Source organism: Mobula birostris, chromosome 4 (genome assembly GCF_030028105.1).
Source record: "Mobula birostris isolate sMobBir1 chromosome 4, sMobBir1.hap1, whole genome shotgun sequence".
In the NCBI taxonomy this organism is placed as follows: Eukaryota; Metazoa; Chordata; class Chondrichthyes; order Myliobatiformes; family Myliobatidae; genus Mobula; species Mobula birostris.
The window spans coordinates 107121811-107145646 of NC_092373.1; the positions used below are offsets into that span (position 1 = coordinate 107121811).

The 23836-nt window shown below is 41.9% G+C and overlaps 1 protein-coding gene across 10 annotated transcripts in view; it reads right to left on the bottom strand.

The window, feature by feature from the left end:
* Positions 1-23836, bottom strand: part of LOC140196528 (protein transport protein Sec24B-like) — a 231583-nt gene that overhangs the window by 193403 nt on the left and 14344 nt on the right. For 6 of the 10 annotated variants that reach the window (XM_072255876.1, XM_072255881.1, XM_072255882.1 and 3 more), the window contains 2 exons: positions 12180-12917; positions 1686-1856 (listed from right to left, as the gene is read on the bottom strand). In XM_072255876.1, coding sequence (XP_072111977.1) covers positions 1686-1856; positions 12180-12897 — 889 coding nt within the window. In that variant the 5' untranslated portion in view covers positions 12898-12917. Of the gene's footprint in view, positions 1-1685; positions 1857-12179; positions 12918-23503; positions 23581-23836 lie in introns of all 10 variants that reach the window. The other 4 variants (XM_072255877.1, XM_072255878.1, XM_072255884.1 and 1 more) reach the window with 2 other exon arrangements.

The window sequence follows — 23836 nt, forward strand, 5'->3', positions numbered from 1 at the left end:
ATTCATCCCAAAGAACTAAAATAATCAAAAAGCTTCACATTGACAGCACACATTTACCAGTCTTAACTTGAAATTTTGATCCAAAGGAAAATTTTTTTAAAAGGTAGACAGAGCATTAATACAAAACTATTTGCTAAATTTCTTTCTGTAACTGTTAATTATAACTATCAAATTAGTATTGCTTAAAACCACACAAAAATCATGTTACTGTCTTAAAATAAAAAAGTGTTTGCATTTGTTGATCCTCAACTCAATGCTTAGTCATAAACTACAATACAAATGCAAATACAAAAATCTTAGAAGGCTTGTCCTATTGCAGTGATGTCTGTAATTGAAAGCACAATTCTGATGCAATCGCAGAATTTGCACACAGAACTATCAAGAGATGGCTAACTACTATTCCCCAGCAATGAGCTCCCAGAGGATATTTACCTTCTCACTTCTCTGCTTCAGTGCATTTTAGAATAATTCCCAAAGCAAATAAAGATTCATTCCCTTAATTTCTTTGAAAGAGAATGCTGTCTATTAACCCTTAAAAGCTCTGAACTTATATAATCTCCCTACTTCACACTACCCAAGGTCCAATAAGTATAGTTTCCAGTGATTAGATAAGTTACAAATTCTCAACAGAAAACATGTTACATCTTGTACAGTTTAAAATCTTTTTTTACAGAAATGTGTAACAACTATATCACTGACATTACAGGATAATGTGACTCAAGAGAAGGTGAACTAGCAAACAAAATACTATTGCAATTCAAAACAAAAACAGCTCAATTTTGGATTTATTCTCAAATTGGTACAATGTCGAAACAACTTAATTCAGAGGAAAATGCTATTTTAACATACAAACTGGCAGAGCTTATTCAGCAGAGCATTTCCAACACAGCTTGCTTGTCCTTTTTTGAGTTTCCAAATAAATATCTTTTCAGACCCCAACGTGATACAAGTGGTGAGGTTTGGAACTACAGGATTATCAGTGTTGACTCAAAACAGTCTCTTAAGGGGTTCTTGAACATCCCAGAATGCCCCCCCCAATCTACTTTTCTCCCCACAGTACACACATACCTCTCTTCATCGTTCACACCTGCTTCCTGATTTCAACTAAGAGATAAATTAAAAAACCATCACTTGGGTGTTGTTGGAAAATTATTCTGTCACTCCTCCCACTTACATTTCCCTGACGTGTTTATAAAAAACTACTGGCTGATCTGGTGCAAGAAATTTCACTTGGAGAGAAAACAGCAAATGTGTATTCTTTATGAATGTGGGATTATGAATCCAGCAACACGATGGGAAGGGACATTGCATTATATGGACATTATATTTCCATAATAGTCATTCCTCCAAAATTGGTCTTAATCTGCTGAACATTAAGGTATTTATGCTCTTGAAATGGGATATTCCAGTTTCATTTAAAAACAAAATTACTAAATAAGAAATATTGAAGGTGAAAAAAAGTCCAAATTTTTTTTAAAGTTAGAACCCAAATTCTTAACCTGTTCACTTTCTTGTCCTACATAGTCAGAGTCTTCTGTGTCACTCTTAATCTATTGACCATCTTGAGATACAAGTCAACTTAATTATGTCTTCAGAAAAGCATAAATTGAATAGCTATAATGTGTTTGTGGGGCAAAGCAAAGAGAAAGGAGATAAGTACAAGTAACAAATGCAGCAATATTTACCATCCTGTGTCTCTGAAGCAGATGCTGGTGATGCAAAAGCTGAAGCAGGTTGATCAGCTGAAGGTGGTGGCAATCGTGGAAGAGGTGCCATAGCAACTGGAGTTTTTACTACATTTGGTCTGCTGGGTGGATAACTTTGGTTCATATGTTGAGGCGTTAAAAGGGGAGAGCCTAAGTTCAAAACAGAGTTCATTTGTAAACAAGCATAACAACAATGTCCCATAACCTGCATTCTGCAGTGATGAAGCATAAGTGCTTGCCAATTAATCTTGAAGACAGCTGCCCAAAAATTGAATAAGCTCAAGTGACCTTTTCTGACATCAGTTTCCGTCAGTCACCACATTATGTGAAATGCAGCAGTTGTGATTTACAATGAAGGATACTATCCTTCATTGTATCTAGTCCTTTCAATTTTCCAGAATCCTTTTTGCATCCATTCTTAGCTTTGAAATTTTTTAACGTCTTTTTTTTTTTGTTGCCTGGTCTAAAAGAGCACACAGGTTGCAAAAGATGTTTGCAGCCAATCACAGTGAAGAATTCCTTGACAGCAAGCACAAATGCAATTTTTAATTAACTTACTAAACATTTTGCAGAGTGAAATATGGATGAGAGCACACATGGGTGAATGCCGAAGTAACAAACTCAACATAAGTTTAAAATAAGCATAATTAATCTTTTCATTACTTTTAAAAGAGCATTTTATCACCACATATAATTTCACTGACTCTTCCAAAGTCTAAGCTGAAAAAGTCAGCACTGCACACCTTGCAATTCAGAGACCAACAGGGAATTGAAGTCAGCAGTATGTGTATTTTGCATTTACATGTATAAGTTCTGACAGATTTCATTCATTACAATCATGAAAACTGATAGCCGTATTTGTCATTGAACATTCCACACTATTAAATATAACCTAAGATTCAAGCAGAATGCTGACGTAAGTGGATAAAACAATGATCTGATTTGTAACAGAAAAACTGATCATCATTCGACCATATGGCTTACAGCTTATAGTCGACCTGCTAACATTTTAATACTGGGTTGAAGCAAAGACAGATTTGCAGGAAGTAGTGAAAATTGCTGTAGCCTTGTGTCGTCATCATCTGGTCAGCAATATAATTTTATCTTGAAGTCTCATTTAAACTCACACATTGCTTCATGCAAACACTTTACTATTAAATATTTAATGTGTAGATACATAGGAAAAGATAGAAACCACTGATAAGTTACAAATAAACATGAGGATTGATATGCTCTGCTCTCTTCTCAAAAAATGAACAAAGCAAACAACCATTGCAACCCATGCACTCTCCTGGAATAGATGAAAAAAATATATAAGTTAAAATTATAGAAGCAAAAAGAAACTGGTAAATTCAAAAGACCTAGGAGACAACAAGAATATTTGTCATCATTCTAATAGTATCAGAATCAGTGGCACACGTCATGAAATTTACTGTTTCGCAGCAGCACTACATTACAATACATAATAAAAACAGTAAATTACAATAGGGGGAATGTCCTGGCTGACTGTGGTCCTTAATTTTTATATGCTTTCTAACTTTTACATGCAATGAATCAGTTATAGTTTATTAACCAACTCATTTTTACATTTGTAAATTAAGTTCTTGCAAGCAGTTCTTAAAGAGTTCAACAATGCTGCAATGAAAATCTCACGTAACCAAAACAAAAATAATACTTTTGGAAACAACTGGTAAGCAGTATCTATGCAAAAAGGAGTTAATGTTTCAGCTTGAAGAACCTTCATCAGAACTGGGAAAATAAGAATTGACAGTAAATGAATACATCTACACTTTCTGCTGCAATTATTATCCCTTTAAAGTTGATTCCATTTGTACTGTCAGTCTTAGGAATGCTAAGCAAGGTACCATTGTCAATTGGTTTTAATTGTTCCTATAGAATCCTTTCTAAAGCATAACTGAAACAAATATCCTTTTTAATCAGTTTCATCAGGCGGGAGGAGAAGATGGCAGCGCGCCTGCGTGTGCGCAGCCCTCCGGTGAAAAATGATATCGTATCTGTTAAATAGGGGCCGTGGACAATTCCGATTTCATGGAGAATGGATGCGAAAGCACAGAGGAACATCTGGAGAAATTTCTGAAACTCCCGTTCACTGCTGTCGTTACTGTGTGGTCGGGAATCTTTCGGAGGGTAGGCCTCAAAATCCCCGGCCTTGCCTGCTTTTGGCGACCGAGAAGGAGGTCGAACCGTTCGGACAGAGATGGCGCTCAGTACTCAGTGTCGGAGAGCTGATCAGAGCTCGAAGTTTTTGGATGGCTCAGAGTCGGATCGTGGTCGGCATGCAAGGAGAGTTTTTCTTCCTCCTCCCGTCTGCGTGAGATGTGGGACATTTGAGAAACTTTGAACTTTACTGTGCTCATGGACTTCTTCATCAAGTTATGGTATTGTTACACTGTTTGTAACTATATGTTATAATTATGTGGTTTTGTTAGTTTTTTCAGTCTTGATTTGTCCTGTGTTTTGTGATATCATACCGGAGGAAATAATGTATCATTTCTTAATGCATGCATTACTAAATGACAATAAAAGAGGACTACATGTCTTCATAATCATAATATGGGGAGTTCATGCTTCAACAATTCCAGAATAGTGCAAAAACTATTGCCTTGTTGAGTAACACTATGAGAGAACTGAGATTACTTAAAACAAAGAATACATTGTCCCACTAATGTTCTTCAATTAATCTACACTAAAGTGGTATCCAATTGTTAGAAGTTTTGATGATTTAATAACTCTGGCTCAACACATTAAAGCAGAATGTAAGGCAGGGAATCCACAACAAAAATGTACAACTGAGGCCATGGTTTGAACTGTGGCCTGGATGTGCAACCAGAGCAAGGATTCGGAGTGCAGGCCAGATGTACAATCAGCATTAAGGGTCAGAGTCATGGAGAGGCTTTTAGAAGCAGCCAGTCTCCAGAATGGCTTGACAAGTTGTGGCTCCCTGGGTTCAATTTTAATTCACGTGCACTCAGTTTGACACTCTCTTTAAACTCAAGGTTTTCTGAAAAAAATAATTTTATTACTGTGTAACATATAAAGAAGTGTAACAAAGTTGTGCTGAGTATCAAAAAGTGTTAAATCCAAGTCTTGCAAATCTGCTAGTCCAACACCAGCGGTCCCCAACCACCGGGCCGCAAAGCATGTGCTACCGGGCCGCAAGGAAAAGATATGAGTCAGCTGCACCTTTCCTCGTTCCCAGCCACGTACTCTTGAACCTTGAACATAGGGTGGCCAACTGTCTCGTATTTGCTGGGACATCCCATATATTGGGCTAAATTGGTTTCTCCCATGCGGGACCGCCCTTTCCGCAGCTAAGGTAGAGTGTTCCTATGAAACCGTTCGTAAGCGGAAATGGTGTAAAGTGAAGAAGCAATTACCATTAATTTATATGGGAAAAATTTTTGAGTGTTCCCAGACCCAAAAAATAACCTACCAAATCATACCAAATAACACATAAAACCTAAAATAACACTAACATGTAGTAAAAACAGGAATGATATGATAAATACACAACCTATATAAAGTAGAAATAATGTATATACAGTGTAGTTTCACTTAACAGTTGAGTCGGGAAGATTAAACCAAAACCCATTTGTAGAAAAAAATCGGCACGTACACGCATGCGCACACAAGGTGCCCGTGCAAGGCTTCATGGTCATGGTAGTCCTTCTCGGGGTAAACACAAGTGTCCCATATTTGACTGCTACTTTTGTCCCTTATTTGAGAGTGAGAAAATTGGCAACCTTAACTGTAAAAGACCCGTTAAGGTGAGTTTAACCCTACTTGAACACCCCACCGCCGACCCCCCCCCCCGCGCGGTCAGCCGGTCCACAAGAATATTGTCACTATTAAACCAGTCTGTGGTGCAAAAAAGGTTGGGGACCCCCGTCCAACACTATCAAAGTTCCAAGGGAGCCAGATTATTGTTGTTTCACTTTAATTCAAATAGTCCAGCTATACCTTTCTTTCATTATTTTAAATTATAACAATAACTGTCATCAAATCATTTACTTTTAAGTCAATTTATGGCTTTGTCACATAAACCACAGCAGCTCTAGAAAAAGTCTAGAAAATTTTCAGAATCAAAAATCACCAAACTCTCTTGTGCTATCAAATTTAAAATGTAACATTATATCAATTTCCTTCACAGTAAATCCACAGGTTTTTTAAAAATGCAACTGTTTCAAAAGCATAAGTTTAATAGAAAAAGCATTTGTCAGGTTCCAGTGACGTCATCGTTCAGAATGGCAGCTTAAATCAACAGCTCCTCCGGAAAAACACACATTTTGCCCCATTAATCCATCAAGTCTAAGATCTTTCGAAAATATCTGAATTGAAGGACAAACCAAGGTAGAACATACCAAGGTAGAACAAACAGGGTAAATGGTAAGGCACTGAGGAGTGTAGTAGAACAGAGGGATCTGGGAATACAGATACAAAATTCCCTAAAAGCTGCGTCACAGGTAGATAGGGTCGTAAAGAGAGCTTTTGGTACACTGGCCTTTATTAATCAAAGTATTGAGTGTACGAGCTGGAATGTTATAATGAGGTTGTATAAGGCAATGGTGAGGCCGAATCTCCAGTATTGTGTTCAGTTTTGGTCACCAAATTACAGGAAGGATATTAATAACGTTAAAAAGAGTGCAGAGGAGGTTTTCAAGGATGTTGCCGGGACTTGAGAAACTCAGTTACAGAGAAAGGTTGAATAGGTTAGGACTTTATTCCCTGGAGCGTAGAAGAATGAGGGGAGATTTGATAGAGGTATATAAAATTATGATGGGTATAGATAGAGTGAATGCAAGCAGGCTTTTTCCACTGAGGCAAGGGGAGAAAAAAACCAGAGGACATGGGTTAAGGGTGAGGGGGGAAAAGTTTAAAGGGAACATTGTGGGGGGGGGGCTTCTTCACACAGAGAGTGGTGGGAGTGTGGAATGAGCTGCCAGACAAGGTGGTAAATGCAGGTTCTTTTTTAACATTTAAGAATAAATTGGACAGATACATGGATGGGAGGTGTATGGAGGGATATGGTCCGTGTACAGGTCAGTGGGACTAGGCAGAAAATAGTGCGGCACAGCCAAGAAGGGTCAAAAGGCCTGTTTCTGTGCTGTAGTTTTTCTATGGTTTCTATGATAAGGGGGGCAAGAATGGGGAGAAAGAATCGGAGCCTATGGAAGAGAGAGGTACAGCACGCAGCTCTCCTACACGTCCGCGTGGCGGTGAAGCTGATGCTGGGCCTCGTGCAGGCGAAGCAGCAAATATGACAAGGATTTTAGAAGAGATAAGGGAAGTCCAAAAAGATATAAAGCAGCAACTCAATGATATAAAGTCAGAGCTCGCCACGTCAATCAGAAAATAGTGGTGGCAGAGACTCGAATTGAGAAGATGGAAGATTGCGTGAAAAACATGGAACAGATACTAAGTAAGACGATAAAAATATTAAGTCAACAGGAAAGTAAATTGCTTGACTAGGAGGGAAGATCGCAACAGAAAAATATCAGGATTTATAATGTTCCCGAAGGAGCGGAGGGATTGTTGATGATGGACTTTGTAGACAAGCTGCTGCGGGAAGCGCTAGAGATTCCTCAGACTACGGAGATTAAAATTGAAAGGGCGCATTGTCCGCTTATCCAGCGGCCTCCCGGAGACAGAGAAGGTAAACCGCGCTCCATTGTACTTAGATTCTATCGATTCAAGAGCAAGGCTAAGATTCCACGAAGGGCCTGGGGTAAGAACAGGGTGTTTTGGAACAGGAAGTTAATATACTTCGATCATGATTACCCCTCGACAGTCCTACAGAAACGGAAGGAATATTCTGAAGCGAAACAAATAATAAAGCAAGAAAAGATTAAATTCCAAACCCCGTACCCTGCTAAAATGAGGGTATTTTACCAAGAAGGGATGCGACTGTACCAGACAGTGGTGGAGGCGACTGTACCAGACAGTGGTGGAGGCGACTACAGACATGAACAACAGAGACTGTCCATTAGCGCGGTCAAACCAAGGGAAACTGGCTGAGCAGTTGTCCCGAACTGCTTGGGAAATACTAAGAGAACCTATTTATTCATTCCTTTTTCCCCACCTAAGTGAGAATATATACATGGGAGGAATACACAGGGAAATCATTTCTGTGTAATGGACATAGTTTTTTTTAAACTTACTTTTATAGGTACTGCAGCAGGGGCTCTCAACCCACATGTAGGAGGGGCTATCCCCCATGGCTAGTCTTTTCTTCTAGCCCAACCCAGGGTCAACCCACACCCACACCTTCGTTACTTTTTTTTTTATTATTCACTTTTTTTGGTTCTTATTTGTTCAGGGAGTAGATCGATTAAGTTATATTCTGCAAATTTCAATGGTATACTAACAGATAAATACACTGTAAGGCCATATATTTTGGGTATATGCCTCAAGAATGGTTGAAAAGAGATAAATATAAATATTTAATGAATGTACTGCTGGTGGCTGGTAAAAAGACCCTTACCAGGAAATGGTTAAACATAGAAAATAGGTGCAGGAGTAGGCCATTCAGCCCTTCGAGCCTGCACCGCCATTTGTTATGATCATGGCTGATCATCCAACTCAGAACCCTGCACCAACCTTCCCTCCATACCCCCTGATCCCCGTAGCCACAAGGGCCATATCTAACTCCCTCTTAAATATAGCCAAAGAACTGGCCTCAACTGTTTCCTGTGGCAGAGAATTCCACAGATTCACCACTCTCTGTGTGAAGAAGTTTTTCCTAATCTCAGTCCTAAAAGGCTTCCCCCTTATCCTCAAACTGTGACCCCTCGTTCTGGACTTCCCCAACATCAGGAACAATCTTCCTGCATCTAGCCTGTCCAATCCCTCTAGGATTTTATACGTGTCAATCAGATCCTCCCTCAATCTTCTAAATTCCAACGAGTACAAGCCCAGTTCATCCAGTCTTTCTTCATATGAAAGTCCTGCCATCCCAGGAATCAATCTGGTGAACCTTCTTTGTACTCCCTCTATGGCAAGGATGTCTTTCCTCAGATTAGGGGACCAAAACTGCACACAGTACTCCAGGTGTGGTCTCACCAAGGCCTTGTACAACTGCAGTAGTACCTCCCTGCTCCTGTACTCAAATCCTCTCGCTATAAATGTCAGCATACCATTCGCCTTTTTCACCGACTGCTGTACCTGCATGCCCACTTTCAATGACTGGTGTATAATGACACCCAGGTCTCGTTGCACCTCCCCTTTTCCCAATCGGCCACCATTCAGATAATAATCTGTTTTCCTATTTTTGCCACCAAAGTGGATAACTTCACATTTATCCACATTAAATTGCATCTGCCATGAATTTGCCCACTCACCCAACCTATCCAAGTCACCCTGCATCCTCCTCACAGCTAACACTGCCGCCCAGCTTCATGTCATCCGCAAACTTGGAAATGCTGCATTTAATTCCCTCATCCAAGTCATTAATATATATTGTAAACAACTGGGGTCCCAGCACTGAGCCTTGCGGTACCCCACTAGTCACTGCCTGCCTTTCTGAAAAGGTCCCGTTTATTCCCACTCTTTGCTTCCTGTCTGCTAACCAATTCTCTATCCACATCAATACCTTACCCCCAATACCGTGTGCTTTAAGTTTGCACACTAATCTCCTGTGTGGGACCTTGTCAAAAGCCTTTTAAAAATCCAATTATACCACATCCACTGGTTGTCCCCTATCCACTCTACTAGTTACATCCTCAAAAAATTCTATGAGATTTGTCAGACATGATTTTCCTTTCACAAATCCATGCTGACTTTGTCCGATCATTTCACCGCTTTCCAAATGTGCTGTTATCACATCTTTGATAACTGACTCCAGCAGTTTCCCCACCACCGACGTTAGGCTAACCGGTCTATAATTCCCCGGTTTCTCTCTCCCTCCTTTTTTAAAAAGAGGGGTTACATTAGCCACCCTCCAATCCTCAGGAACTAGTCCAGAATCTAACGAGTTTTGAAAAATTATCACTAATGCATCCACTATTTCTTGGGCTACTTCCTTAAGCACTCTAGGATGTAGACCATCTGGCCCTGGGGATTTATCTGCCTTTAATCCCTTCAATTTACCTAACACCACTTCCCTACTAACATGTATTTCGCTCAGTTCCTCCATCTCACTGGACCCTCTGTCCCCTACTATTTCTGGAAGATTATTTATGTCCTCCTTAGTGAAGACAGAACCAAAGTAATTATTCAATTGGTCTGTCATGTCCTTGCTCCCCATAATCAATTCACCTGTTTCTGTCTGCAGAGGACCTACATTTGTCTTTACCAGTCTTTTCCTTTTTACATATCTATAAAAGCTTTTACAGTCCGTTTTTATGTTCCCTGCCAGTTTTCTCTCATAATCTTTTTTCCCCTTCCTAATTAAGCCCTTTGTCCTTCTCTGCTGAACTCTGAATTTCTCCCCGTCCTCAGGTGAGCCACTTTTTCTGGCTAATTTGTATGCTTCTTCTTTGGAATTGATACTATCCCTAATTTCTCTTGTTAGCCATGGGTGCACTACCTTCCTTGATTTATTCTTTTGCCAAACTGGGATGAACAATTGTTGTAGTTCATCCATGCAATCTTTAAATGCTTGCCATTGCATATCCACCGTCAATCCTTTGTGTCATTTGCCAGTCTATCTTAGCTAATTCACATCTCATACCTTCAAAGTTACCCCTCTTTAAGTTCAGAACCTTTGTTTCTGAATTAACTATGTCACTCTCCATCTTAATGAAGAATTCCACCATATTATGGTCACTCTTACCCAAGGGGCCTCTCACAACAAGATTGCTAATTAACCCTTCCTCATTGCTCAAAACCCAGTCTAGAATAGCCTGCTCTCTAGTTGGTTCCTCGACATGTTGGTTCAAAAAACCATCCCGCATACATTCCAAGAAATCCTCTTCCTCAGCACCTTTGCCAATTTGGTTCACCCAATCTACATGTAGATTGAAGTCACCCATTATAACTGCTGTTCCTTTATTGCACACATTTCTAATTTCCTGTTTAATACCATCTCCGACCTCACTACTACTGTTAGGTGGCCTGTACACAACTCCCACCAGCGTTTTCTGCACCTTAGTGTTATGCAGCTCTACCCATATCGATTCCACATCTTCCCGGCTTATGTCCTTCCTTTCTATTGCGTTAATCTCATCTTTAACCAACAACGCCACCCCACCTCCTTTTCTTTCATGTCTATCCCTCCTGAATATTGAATATCCCTGAACGTTGAGCTCCCATCCTTGGTCACCCTGGAGCCATGTCTCTGTGATCCCAACTATATCATAATCATTAATAACAATCTGCACTTTCAATTCATCCACCTTGTTACGAATGCTCCTTGCATTGACACACAAAGCCTTCAGGCGCTCTTTTACAAATCTCTTAGCCCTTATACAATTATGTTGAAAAGTGGCCCTTTTTGATGCTTGCTCTGGATTTGTTGGCCTGCCACTTTTACTTTTCTCCTTACTACTTTTTGCTTCTACCCTCACTTTACACCCCTCTGTCTCTCTGCACTGGTTCCTATCCCCCTGTTGTGAACTAACCTCCTCTCGCCTAGTCTCTTTAATTTGATTCCCACCCCCCAACCATTCTACTTTAAAGTCAGCTCAGTAGCCCTCGCTAATCTCCCTGCCAGGATATTGGTCCCCCTAGGATTCAAGTGTAACCCGTCCTTTTTGTACAGGTCACGTCTGCGCCAAAAGAGGTCCCAATGATCCAAAAACTTGAATCCCTGCCTCCTGCTCCAATCCCTCAGCCACGCATTTATCCTCCACCTCAACGCATTCCTACTCTCACTGTCGCGTGGCACAGGCAGTAATCCCGAGATTACTACCTTTGCAGTCCTTTTTCTCAACTCCCTTCCTAGCTCCCTATATTCTCCTTTCAGGACCTCTTCCCTTTTCCTACCTATGTCATTGGTACCTATATGTACCACGACCTCTGGCTCCTCACCCTCCCACTTCAGGATATCTCAGGAGAGCCCATCTTCAAATGTATGGATGGAAATTACAATGGACATTTACAAAATGGAGAAGATAACAACATCTGTTAATCATAAGTTGGAACAATTTTATTCATACTGGAAAAAATAGTTTAACTACATAACACCTCATAGGCCTGATTTTATTCTCACAATCAATGAATATGTTGGAAAAAAAAAAATCACTCCCTACTCTGTACATAGATTTCTTCTTTCGATTGGTCTTTCCTTCCTCTTCTTTCTATAAGGGTATACTTCAGATAAATATTATGTAGGGATTTGTGACAAATATGATTATATGATATATATGTACAGTATCTGAAATACATCTTATGGAAATGTTTGTTTGATGATGAAACTCAATAAAAAATAAATTACAAAAAAAAGAAAAAGCATTTGTCTACACAATAAAAACAAACATTCATTCCTTCCAAAAAATAACTCAAAATATCCCGTACCTGCAGTTGCTTGGCTACTTGCACTGGAAGAAAAGACAACAGGATTGACAGTAGGACCAGTTGGCATTGTCAGCGATGCTTCAACTTGGGGTTGCAAAGAAGCACTAGTATTTTCAGCATGGCAAGATTGAAATGATGCCTGGGGATGTTCCTGCCCCATTTTTGGCAATGCTTTTGTTTGACCGGACAAGGCATTAAATGAAGGCTGACTGGTGGCAAGATGAAGAGCCTGTGAGGTTAAGGAAACATTATACTGGGTGTTGAAATCAGACGTAGCTTGATAACAGAAACTAGGATAAGTTTGGTGAATCGTAGCAGAATGGGATGGAAAGACCTGAGTAGTACTGTAAGAAGGGACAAAGTAAGGAACTTGAGTTGGGTAAGGTTCACCACTTGCAATGTAACTTGCTTGCTGAGGAGTGCTTATAAACGCCTGCCCGGATTGTGGTCTGGCAGTAGTCATGTTTGGAACACATGGTATAAATAATGAAGAATCCATGGGAAGAGTGGTGCACATCTGACCAGATCCTTGAGTATCACCCAAAGATGTAGGACAAAGAGGTCTGATGACGTTGTGAGCAGATGGCTGGTAGCTGTTCTGGTAATTGAAGTCATACTGTTGAACAGTTGATCTAAGTGGTTCTGGCTGATGACATCTTGGAGCAGTACTGCTCTTCTGCAGAGATGCTCCATCTCCAGAAGTCAGAGGATGCTGCATAGACAAGTTCTGTGCGGGGCCTGAAAAAATAAAAATAGTAAATATCTTGTTATATCTCATCAAATTATTTCCAATGTTAGAAACAAAAGGCATGATATATATGTGCAAGCAAGTATAGCACATTTGTGGTTTTGTTGCAATACCATTGCACATGCAATGAGGAAATTTTTAAATTACAGTGGTTACACAGTCCTTGGTTAACATTTTCCCACATCTGCCCTTGGTTAACATCTGCCCGAAAGCCCAGTATGCACTGGCACCAATCAAATGATACCAATCTCACACAGAGCAAGAAGAAGTTTATCGAAGATTACAATGGGATCATGATCAGTGCGCCAGTGGGATGAGAAATGGCATGCAGAGTCTAATTCAAATAAATACTTAAAGCTACAAGATATCAGATTTCAGTAAGACAAATCAGAGCAAGACTAACAGAGTAAAGGATAGGCCTGGGGAATGTTGCAGAACATAGACAAAGATCAGAGAACAGAGACCTCAGTGTGCAGGGACATAGTTCCTTGAAAGTGCTGACATAGGTAGAACAAATGGTGAAGAAGGTGTTTGGCAGAATTTTGAGTACAGCAGTTGAGATATAATGAAATGTTGTAGCTGTACAAAACAACGGTAAGGCCACATACAGTTCTGGTCAGCTTGCTATAGGAAGCTTATCATTAAAATGGAGAAAGTGCATAAAAGATTTATGAGGATGTTACTGGGACTGAAGGGTTTGGGTTACGAGGATAGGTTGGAATTTTTCCCCTAGAGCAAAAGAAGTTGAGATGACTGAATAGAAGTATACAAAATAAGAGCACAGTGTGCTTTCTTAGACATGACATCCACCAGTTTGGACCAGGACAAGCCATTTGTACTTGGAACATGAAGATCTCAGCCATCTCCACCTCAGCACCACTGACGTAAACAGGGGCATGTGACCATAAGGACCATAAGACATAGGAGCAGAATTAGGCCATCTGGCCCATCGAGTCTACTCTGCCATTCAATCATGGCTGATCCTTCTTTTCTATCTCCTCCTCAACCCCAGTACCCGGCCTTCTCCCTGTAACCTTTGATGTCATGTCCAATCAAGATTAACCTATCAATTTCTGCCTTAAATATACCCAACAACCTGGCCTCCACAGCTGCAAGTGGCAACAAATTCCACAAATTCACCATCCTTTGGCTAAAGAAATTTCTCTACATCTCTATATTGAAAGGGCATCCTTCTATGTGCTCTTTCCGCTCCCTGCAGCTCTTTGTTTTACAGCCATTGAAAGGTTGTTGGCATGACACGTCACAAGGCTCCCCATTCCTTTCAGGAACTTACTGTTTCTGTATCACATGCAAATTTGTAGTGAGTTAGGACAGGATCTGGTTACACAGTTGTGTACAACCTCATACACCTACCTTCTCACCATATCCTTTGATCGATCAGGAAATGATCAACTTCCGCCTTAGGTATACCCATGAACTTGGCCTCCACCACAGTCTGTGGCAGAGCATTCCACAAATTCACTACTCTCTGGCTAAAAAAATTCCTCCTTACTTCTGTTCTAAAAGTTCGACCCATAATTTTGAGGCTGTGTCCTCTAGTTCTAGATACCCCCACCAGAGGAAACATCTTCTCCACGTCCATCCTATCTAGTCCTTTCAACATTCGGTTGGTTTCAATGAGATTCCCCCGCATTCTTCTCATTTCCAGTGAGTACAGGCCCAAAGCTGCCAAATGTTCCTCATATATTAACCCATTCAATCCTGGAATCATCCTTGTAAACCTCATCTGGAATTTGAGATATGAGGCTGAAAGCTGTTGACAATACTCCAAGTGCAGCCTGACAAGTGTCTTGTAAAGGCTCAGCACTATCTCCTTGCTTTTATATTCTATTCCTATTGACATGAATGCTAACATTGCACTTGCCTTCTTTACCATAGACTCAACCTGTGAATTAACCTTCTGGGAGTCTTGCACAAGAATTCCTAAGTCCCTTCACACCTCTGATGCTTCTCATACATTTCCCAACACTGTATTCCATCTGCCACTTTTTTGCTCAGTCTTCCAGCTTGTCTAAGTCATGCTGTAATTGCATTGCTTCTTCAGCACTACCTATCCCTCCACCTATATTTATATCATCTGCAGACTTTGCTACAAAGTCATCAATTCCGATGTCAATTCAATAAAAAGAATTTGTCTTTTTATATTAAAAAAAAATCATGATCCTTAGCTGGCAGGGGAGAGACCGTGATCATTAAGGCGGTTCTCCCAGGACAAGGCTATCCCATTGCACTTCAGGTGTGCTGGCACCTGCGATGTCCCCAAATCACAAGACGAGACAAAGGAGCAGAAGTAGGCCATTTGGCCCATTGAGTCTGCTCCGCAGCTCCACCATGAACTAAACTATTCACCCATCTTGTTCCAATTTCTGGCTTTTTCCCCATATCCCTTGATACCCTGACTAATTAGATACCTGTCAATCTCCTCCTTAAACACCCTCAATGATCGGGCCTCCACAGCTGTATGTGGCAACGAATTCCACAAATCCACGACCCTCTGGCTAAAAAAATTTCTCCTCTTCTCTGTTTTAACTGGGTACCCTCTAATTCTAAGACTATGACCTCTTGTCCTGGACTCACCCACCAAGGGAAACAACCCTTCCACATCTACTCTGTCCAACCCTTTCAACATTCGCAATGTTTCTATGAGATCCTCTCTCATTCTTCTATACTCTAATGAATACAGTCCAAGAGCTGACAAACACTCCTCATATGTTAGCCCCTGCATTCCAGGAATCATCCTCGTAAATCTTCTCTGAACTCTCTCCAACATCAGTACATCCTTTCTAAGATAGGAGGCCCAAAACTGCATATAGTATTCCAAATGAGGTCTCACTAATGCCCCATAGAGCCTCATCAACACCTCCTTACTCTTGTATACTATTTCTCTTGAAATGAATGCCAACATAGCATTCGCTTTCCTTACCGCCAGTCCAGCTTGGTGGTTAACCTTTAGGGTATCCTGCACGAAGACCCTCAAGTCCCTTTGCACTTCCGATCTTTGAATTTTCTCCCCATCTAAATAATAAACTGCCCGATTATTTCTTCTTCCAAAATGTACAACCGTACATTTGTCAACGTTGTATCTCATCTGCCATTTCTTTGCCCACTCTCCTAAACTGAATAAGTCTCTCTGCAACCTTTCCGTTTCTTCAACATTTCCTGCTCCTCCACCTATCTTGGTGTCATCCACAAACTTGGCCACAAAACCATTTAATCCATAACCCAAATCATCGATATACATCGTAAAAAGAAGCGGCCCCAACAACAACCCCTGCGGAACACCACGAGTAACTGGCAACCAATCAGAATAGGATCCCTTTATTCCCACCCTTTGCTTTCTGCCTATCAGCCAATGCTCCACCCATTTCAATATCTTTCCTGTAATTCCATGGGCTCTCATCTTATTAAGCAGCCTCATATGCGGCACCTTATCGAAGGCCTTTTGAAAATCCAAATACACATCCACAGCCTCTCCCTTGTCAATCTTATTCGAGATTACCTCAAAAAATTCCACTAGGATCTTCCCTTCATGAAACCATGCTGGCTTCGGCCGATCTTGTCATGCACCTCGAGGTATTTCATAACCTCGGCCTTGAGGATTGACTCCAATATCTTTCCAACTACAGATGTCAGACTAATAGGTCTGTAATTTTCTTTTTGCTGCCTCCTTCCTTTCTTAAATAGCAGAACTACATTTACGACCTTCCAGTCCTCCGGAACCATGCCAGAGTCTATTGATTCCTGAAAGATCATTTCCAATGCTTCCACAATCTCCAAAGCCACTTCCTTCAGAACCCTTGGGTGCACCTCATCTGGACCGGGAGACTTATCTATTCTTAGTCCACTTAGCTTCCCAAGCACTTCCTCTCTAGTAATCTTGACTGTACCTAGTTCTATCCCCTGATACCTCTGGCTATCAGGTATATTGCTCATGTCTTCTACTGTGAAGACATGCAAAATACTCATTCAGTTCCTCCGCCATCTCTTTGTTATCCATTGTAATTTCTCCAGCATCATTTTCCATCGGTCCCGTATCTACCCTTGTCATTCTTTTACTCATCATATATTTTAAAAAAACTCTTAGTATCCTTTTTTATGTTAATCGCCAACTTCCTTTCATAATTCATCTTTTCTAATGACTTCCTTAGTTTCCTTCTGTAAGTTTTTAAAGTCTTCCAGTTCTCATTTTTCCCATTTTTCTGAGGGGGACCGTCACAGGGGTGCTATCCACTACCTCTCTATAGGTAGTATCTATCACCTCCTCACTTTCCCTAATTAGCCGAAGGTCATCAATTTCCATCTCAAGCTCCTTAACACGGTCCTTCAGGAGCCTCATCTCAGTGCACCTGGTGCAGATGTAATCCTTGGGGGGCGGGGAGTCTCCCAGGGTCCCCACATCTGGCACTCCAAGCACAACACTAATCCTAGATGCATACCTCTAATGCTACTGTTTGTACTAAATACCAAAAAACTGTAACTTACTCCGTTACTATGAGACTCAACGGTCGCAGGAAGCCTCTTCCCATCTCCGCTGAAGCCCGTTGAGCCAAAGCCCTTTCACTCTGCACCCTTTCACTCCGCAGCCCGCTCCGACGCTGCCTGCTGGATATGGCGGTTTTCTTTTTAAACTGTTCGCGCTCAACTGGCTGACGTCACATGCCTGCGCAATCTGGCCTCTCTCCAACTCCGAGAAATAAAATGTCTTCTCGCTGGAAATCCTTAGCCTCTTACCGCTGTCTTCTTGATCCGAAGAGAAAAAGTCTGCGACTTCCTTCCTCTTTTTAAACTGTTCGCGCTCAACTGGCAGACGTCACGCGCCTGCGCAGTCTGGCCTCTCTCCTACTCCAGAAATAAAATGTCTTCTCGCTGGAAATCCTTAGCCTCTTACCGCTGTCTTCTTGATGCGGGGTACTCAACTGCAAAATTTGTGGTAGCCAGCTGATTCTTAGCAATAGTTCTAGTAATAGAAACATAGAAAATAGGTGCAGGAGTAGGCCATTCGGCCCTTCGAGCCTGCACCACCATTCAGTATGATCATGGCTGATTATCCAACTCAGAACCTTGCACCAACCTTCCCTCCATACCCCCTGATCCCTTTAGCCACAAGGGCCATATCTAACTCCCTCTTAAATATAGCCAATGAACTGGCCTCAACTGTTTCCTGTGGCAGAGAATTCCACAGATTCACCACTCTCTGTGTGAAGAAGTTTTTCCTAATCTCGGTCCTAAAAGGCTCCCCCTTTATCCTCAAACTGTGACCCTTCGTTCTGGACTTCCCAATACTAATATATAGTATTGTATTTCAAAATTTCATGACAAAGGATTTTCTTCTCAGAAGTGTTGTCAACTGTTACTCCAGATCCAATTTTCCAACAATGATAAAGAGGCATCCTAGTCCAACTGGATATGAAAATGTGAATGCCCAATGCCTCTGCCTCAGCATGCTATGGCTTCAGTTTCTTAAAGAGTGTTCCATCATCTGCAAGAGCCAGTGCCAAACACACAAATCGAAGGTGTTGTACAAAGTACAGTAAACTGCAATCTATAATACCTATTGAAAGCTTGATTCAGGCAAATTATTGCTTTCCCAGCCTAAGGGAATTTTATAAGTTCAGCTTTGAGAATGTTACCTGGGAAAATACGGTAATAATCATCCTAATAACCCAAGAGTCTTGTACATGATGTTGGATTCTGATGTTTAAATCTAAGGTTATTTCAGAAGTCAGGGAAGAGGTACAAAACTTGATTAATGATTGCTTTAATAAGCGTTGATAGAACGAAGAGAAATTGAAACAGACAATGATGGAGGTCTATGAGGTAAAGAAAGAGACAGAGGAATAAGATACTAACGTACTAATAGCCAGCTATTTTTATACTACAGAGATAAGGAAAATTCCATTCCAATTTGTAGGTGTTAACCAATGAAAAAGCACTTAATTCAAATAATGCAGAATAAAGAGAAGCTTCCAGAGCTTTCCAGAATGATACCAATAGGGGAACACAATGAACTTGACTTGACATACTATTATCACTCGGAAGCATATTAGGCAGTTACAAGTCATTAAATAAAATACAAGCAGACAATTAATTGCTAAACAGCAAAGAAAATATCAATTAAACAATATAACCTAAGAATTAAATAGTCAGATCCAACATTTAAAATTTTAAAAATCTGAAACACTAAATATCCTGCTATATTTCTTTGCCTCCATTATTCTCACATTTAAACACCTTCTGTATTTTCAATCCAATTATACAGGTAAAAGATAGCTGCACTCATACATCCAGGAATCTGCAGGCTGCAGTGACAGAATAATATTCATACCTGAATGCTCAACTATTCACATACCCATTTCAACTTACTTCATGCAAATATCCTCTCTGGGTAACATACATACTAAGAATGCGGTGCAGAAGTCAAAGGCACCAAGCTGAACAACATGACAGCCAGACTAGCCAAATGGGACCCAGGGGAAAAAAGATTACTGGATTCACAATTGGCTCAGTTGAAGGAAGCGGAGGATGCTGGTCGAGGGTTGTTTCTTGGATTGTGGGCCTGCGCCAAGTGGTGTGCCACAGGGCTCACTGCTAGTTTCTTTGTAGTTCATAGCAGCAAGGTAATAATGGAGCTCAGCAAAATCCTGGAACATTGGGTTCTGTTCCAGTCACTTCATTATCGGAGGGATCACTCAAGTCGAGTATGATGTTCTCATAAGGAGTTGTCCATTGATACATCTTCTGGTGGCTGCAGAGGCCGATCCAAGAAGGATGTAAGAGGTTGCAGATATTTACCAGAATGCTGGCTGGATTAGAGTGCATGTCTTATGAGGATAGGCTGAGTGAGTTAGGACTTTTTGGGAGTGAAGGAGATTGAGAGGAGACTATAGAGATGTACAGGATGATCAGAGGTGTATATCACGTGGATAACCAGAGATTTACACCGCACCACCACCCCACCCCCCCGCCCGGGCAGAAAGGACCATTATAAAGGGGCATCATTTTAAGGTGACGGGAGGAAAGTATAGAGGAGATTATCAGAGATAAGTTTTATTTACACAAAGAGTGATGGGTGCATGGAACGCACTGCCAGGGGTGCTGGTAGAGGCATTAGGAGACTCTTACACACAGATGATAGAAAAGTAGAGGGCTATGTGAGAGGGAAGGGTTTAATTGATCTTTGGTCAGCAAAGCATTGTGGGCTGAATTGCTGTAATGTTCTGTGGTTTATATAACTGATAGAAACGACTTGGATGTGAATCCACAAAGGTTGGTTAGCAAGTTTGCGGATGATACTGAAATGGCTGATATTGAAGACAATGTAGTAGGTTATGAAAAATTACAGCGGGATCTTGACCAGCTAGGTATGTGGGCTGAGAGCTGGCATATGGCTTTCAATCCAGATAAATGTGAGGTGTTGCATCTTGGAGGTCAAATCTAAGGTAGGAATAATACAGTGAATGGTAGGGTCCTGGGGAGTGTCATGAATAGACAGGCCTGGGAGTACAAGTACATAGTTTACTGGAGGAAGCTTCTCAAGTGGTGAAGAAGGCATATGTACATGCACACTGGCCTTCATCTGTCAGAGCACTGAGCAAAGGATTTGGCAAGATATGCTGCAGTTTTATAAGGCTAAAAGAATAATTGGGACTGAATAGGAATTTTTGAACTGAAGTAAACTCTGTCTTCAGCAGTTAGCTAAGACAGCCTCATTACCAGTAAATCTACGGCTGTAACCTGACTAAGTGGGCCCACTTGTCGGATGGTGGCAGTACTTACGTGCCTTCCCTTCGACAACTGGATCTCAAACTCCTGCAGGAGGGTGCGCAATAAACTATTGTAACTATAAGAAGCAGGTCTCCGGAGTTTTATTCAGATTTGATTTTAACAATACCTCCCAACAACTTACCCAATACCGATGTCACTGGCCTATAACTTCTTTGCTAATTCTTAAGAGCCTTTCAGAAACAATGGAACAACACTCCACCTTCACTGAACACCCAACCCTCCTCTCTCCTCAAACTACCAACCCCCTTCCCCCCTCTGATCCCAGCTCTCACCTGTACCGGGTGTTCACCATACCCTCCTACGTTCCCCTCTCTGAGGCAGAATGTTCTGTCTTCAGTAAGGGCTTCACCTTCATCCCCCTGTGTCCATACTCCGTGAGTTCATGACCCACCATGATGCTGAGCTCTTTCGCTGAGTCCTTCTCCGTGCCTACTTCTTTAGCAAGGCTTCTCCGTCCCGCACTGATGACCCTTCCACCCATCTTCAACCCTTTCCTCTTCCTGGACACCCCACCTGGTCTTCTGCATGCCCTGTATCTTTTCATTCCAAATGACGACGGGACATCAACCGTCTTGACTTCACCACTCCTCTCTCCAATTCCAACCTCATTCCTTTCAAACACACAGTTCTCCACTCTCCATGCACTAATCGTAACCCCACCATCAAACCTGTAGATAAAGGGGATGCTGTAGTAGTCTGGTGTACTGACCTCCACCTTGCTGAGGCCCAGCAACAACTGTCAGATACCTCCTCTTATTTAACCTCGAACAGGATCCCACTAAGAAGCACCAGGCTATTGTCTCCCACACCACTACTGACCTTATTAGCTCTGGGGGGTCTCCCAACACTGCCACCTATCTCATAGTTCCTGCACCCCACAGCTTCCGTTTCTACCTACTACCCAAGATCCAAACCTGCCTGTCCAGGTAGACCCACTGTTCCTGCTTGTTCTTGTCCCACTGAATTCATATCTGCATCCAGTTTCATCCCCCTGGTTCAGACCCTTCCTACCTACATCTGTGACACTTCACCTGCTCTTGATCTTTTCGATGATTTCAAGTTCCCTGGCCCAAGCACCCTGTCTTCACTATGGATGTCCAGTCCCTATACACCTCCATCACCTACCAGGAAGGCCTCAAAGCTCTTTGTTTCTTTCTGGACACCAGGCCCAACCACATCCCCTCCACCACCATCTGGCAAAACTTGTTCTCATTCTCAATAATTCCTCCTTTGCCTCCTCCCACTTCCTTCAAACAAGAAGCGCAGCCACGAGCAATCGCATGGGTCCCATCTATGACCGCCTTTTTTGTTGGCTAAATGGAACAATCTATATTCCAAGCCTACACTGGTGTCACTCCTCTCCCTACTTTTCCAATGCGACATCAAACACTGCATTGGTGCTGCTTCCTGCACCCATGTGGAGTCGACTTCATCAACTTTGCCTCCAACTTCCACCCTGCCCTCAAATTTACCTGGTCCATTTCCAACACCTCCCTCCCCTTTCTCGACCTCTCTGTCTCTGGAGACAGCTTAACTACTGATGTCTATTATAAACCCACTGACACTCACAGCTACCTGGACGATACCTCTTCCCACCCTGTTACTTGTAAAAATACCTTCCCCTTCCTAATTCCTCTGTCTCTGTCACATCTGCTCTCACGATGAGGCTTTTCATTCCAGAATGAAGGAGGTGTCCTCCTTCTTCAAAGAAAGAGTTGAGAGTTAAAGGGCAAAAGTTTAGGGGTAACATGAGGGGGAACTTCTTTACTCAGAGAGTGGTAGCTGTGTGGAACGAGCTTCCAGCAGAAGTGGTTGAGGCAGGTTCGATGTTGTTGTTTAAAGTTAAATTGGATAGATATATGGACAGGAAAGGAATGGAGGGTTATGGGCTGAATGAAGGTCGGTGGGACTAGGTGAGAGTAAGAGTTCGGCACGGACTAGAAGGGCCAAGATGGCCTGTTTCCGAGCTGTAATTCTTATATGGTTAAGGAGATTCCCACCAGGGTTCCTCTTGTCCTCATTGACCTCCACATACAGCACATAATTCTCTGTAATTTCTGCCATCTCCAATGGGATCCAAGCACCAAGCATAATCTTTCTCTCCCCCCACCCCCCAAACTTTCCGTTTTCCGCAGGGATCTCTCCCTACACGGTACACATGGAGCTTAGAAAAATAGAGGGCTATGGGTAACTCTAGTAATTTCTAAGGTAGGGACATGTTCGGCACAACTTTGTGGGCTGAAGGGCCTGTATTATGCTGTAGATTTTCTTTGTTTCTATGTTTCTTTACACAACTCACTTGTCCATTCATCCCTCCTGATCTCCCACCTGGCATTTATCCTTTTAAGCAGAACACATGTTACACCTGCCCCTACACCACCTCCCTCACTACCATTTAGGTCCTCAAACAGTTCTTCCAGGTGAGGCGACACTTCACCTGCAAGTCTGTTGATGTCATCTACTGTGTCCAGTGCTCCCAGTGTGGCCTCCTATATATTAGTGAGACCCAGCATAGTTGGGAGACTGCTTTTCTACCAGAAAAAGCAGGATCTCCCAATGGCCACCCATTTTCCACTACCCATTCCCATGTCCATCCATGATCTCTTCTACCGTCACAACGAGTCCACACTCAGATTGGAAGAGCAACACCTTATATTCCATCTGGGTAGCCTCCAACCTGATGGCATGAACACAGATTTCTCAAACTTCCGATAATGAACCACCCCTCCCCTCCTAGGCTCCCTTCACCATTCCCATTTCCTTCTCTCACCTTATCTGTTTACCTGCCCAACACCTTCCCCTGGTGCTCCTCTCCCTTTTCTTTCTTCCATGATCTTCTATCCTCTCCTATAGAAAATCATGGAAGAAAGAAACAGATAAGAAAAGGATAAGATAAGAAATCCTCCAGCCCTTTATCTATTTCGCCAATCAACTTCGCATCTCTTTACTTCACCCCTCTCCCTCCCGGTTTCACTCATCACCTTGTGTTTCTTCCTGCCCTCTCCCCACCTTCTTACTCTGACTGCTCTTTTTTTCTTCAGCCCTGATGAAGGGTTTCAGCCCAAAATGTCGAATGTATGCTTTTCCATAGATGCTGCCTGGC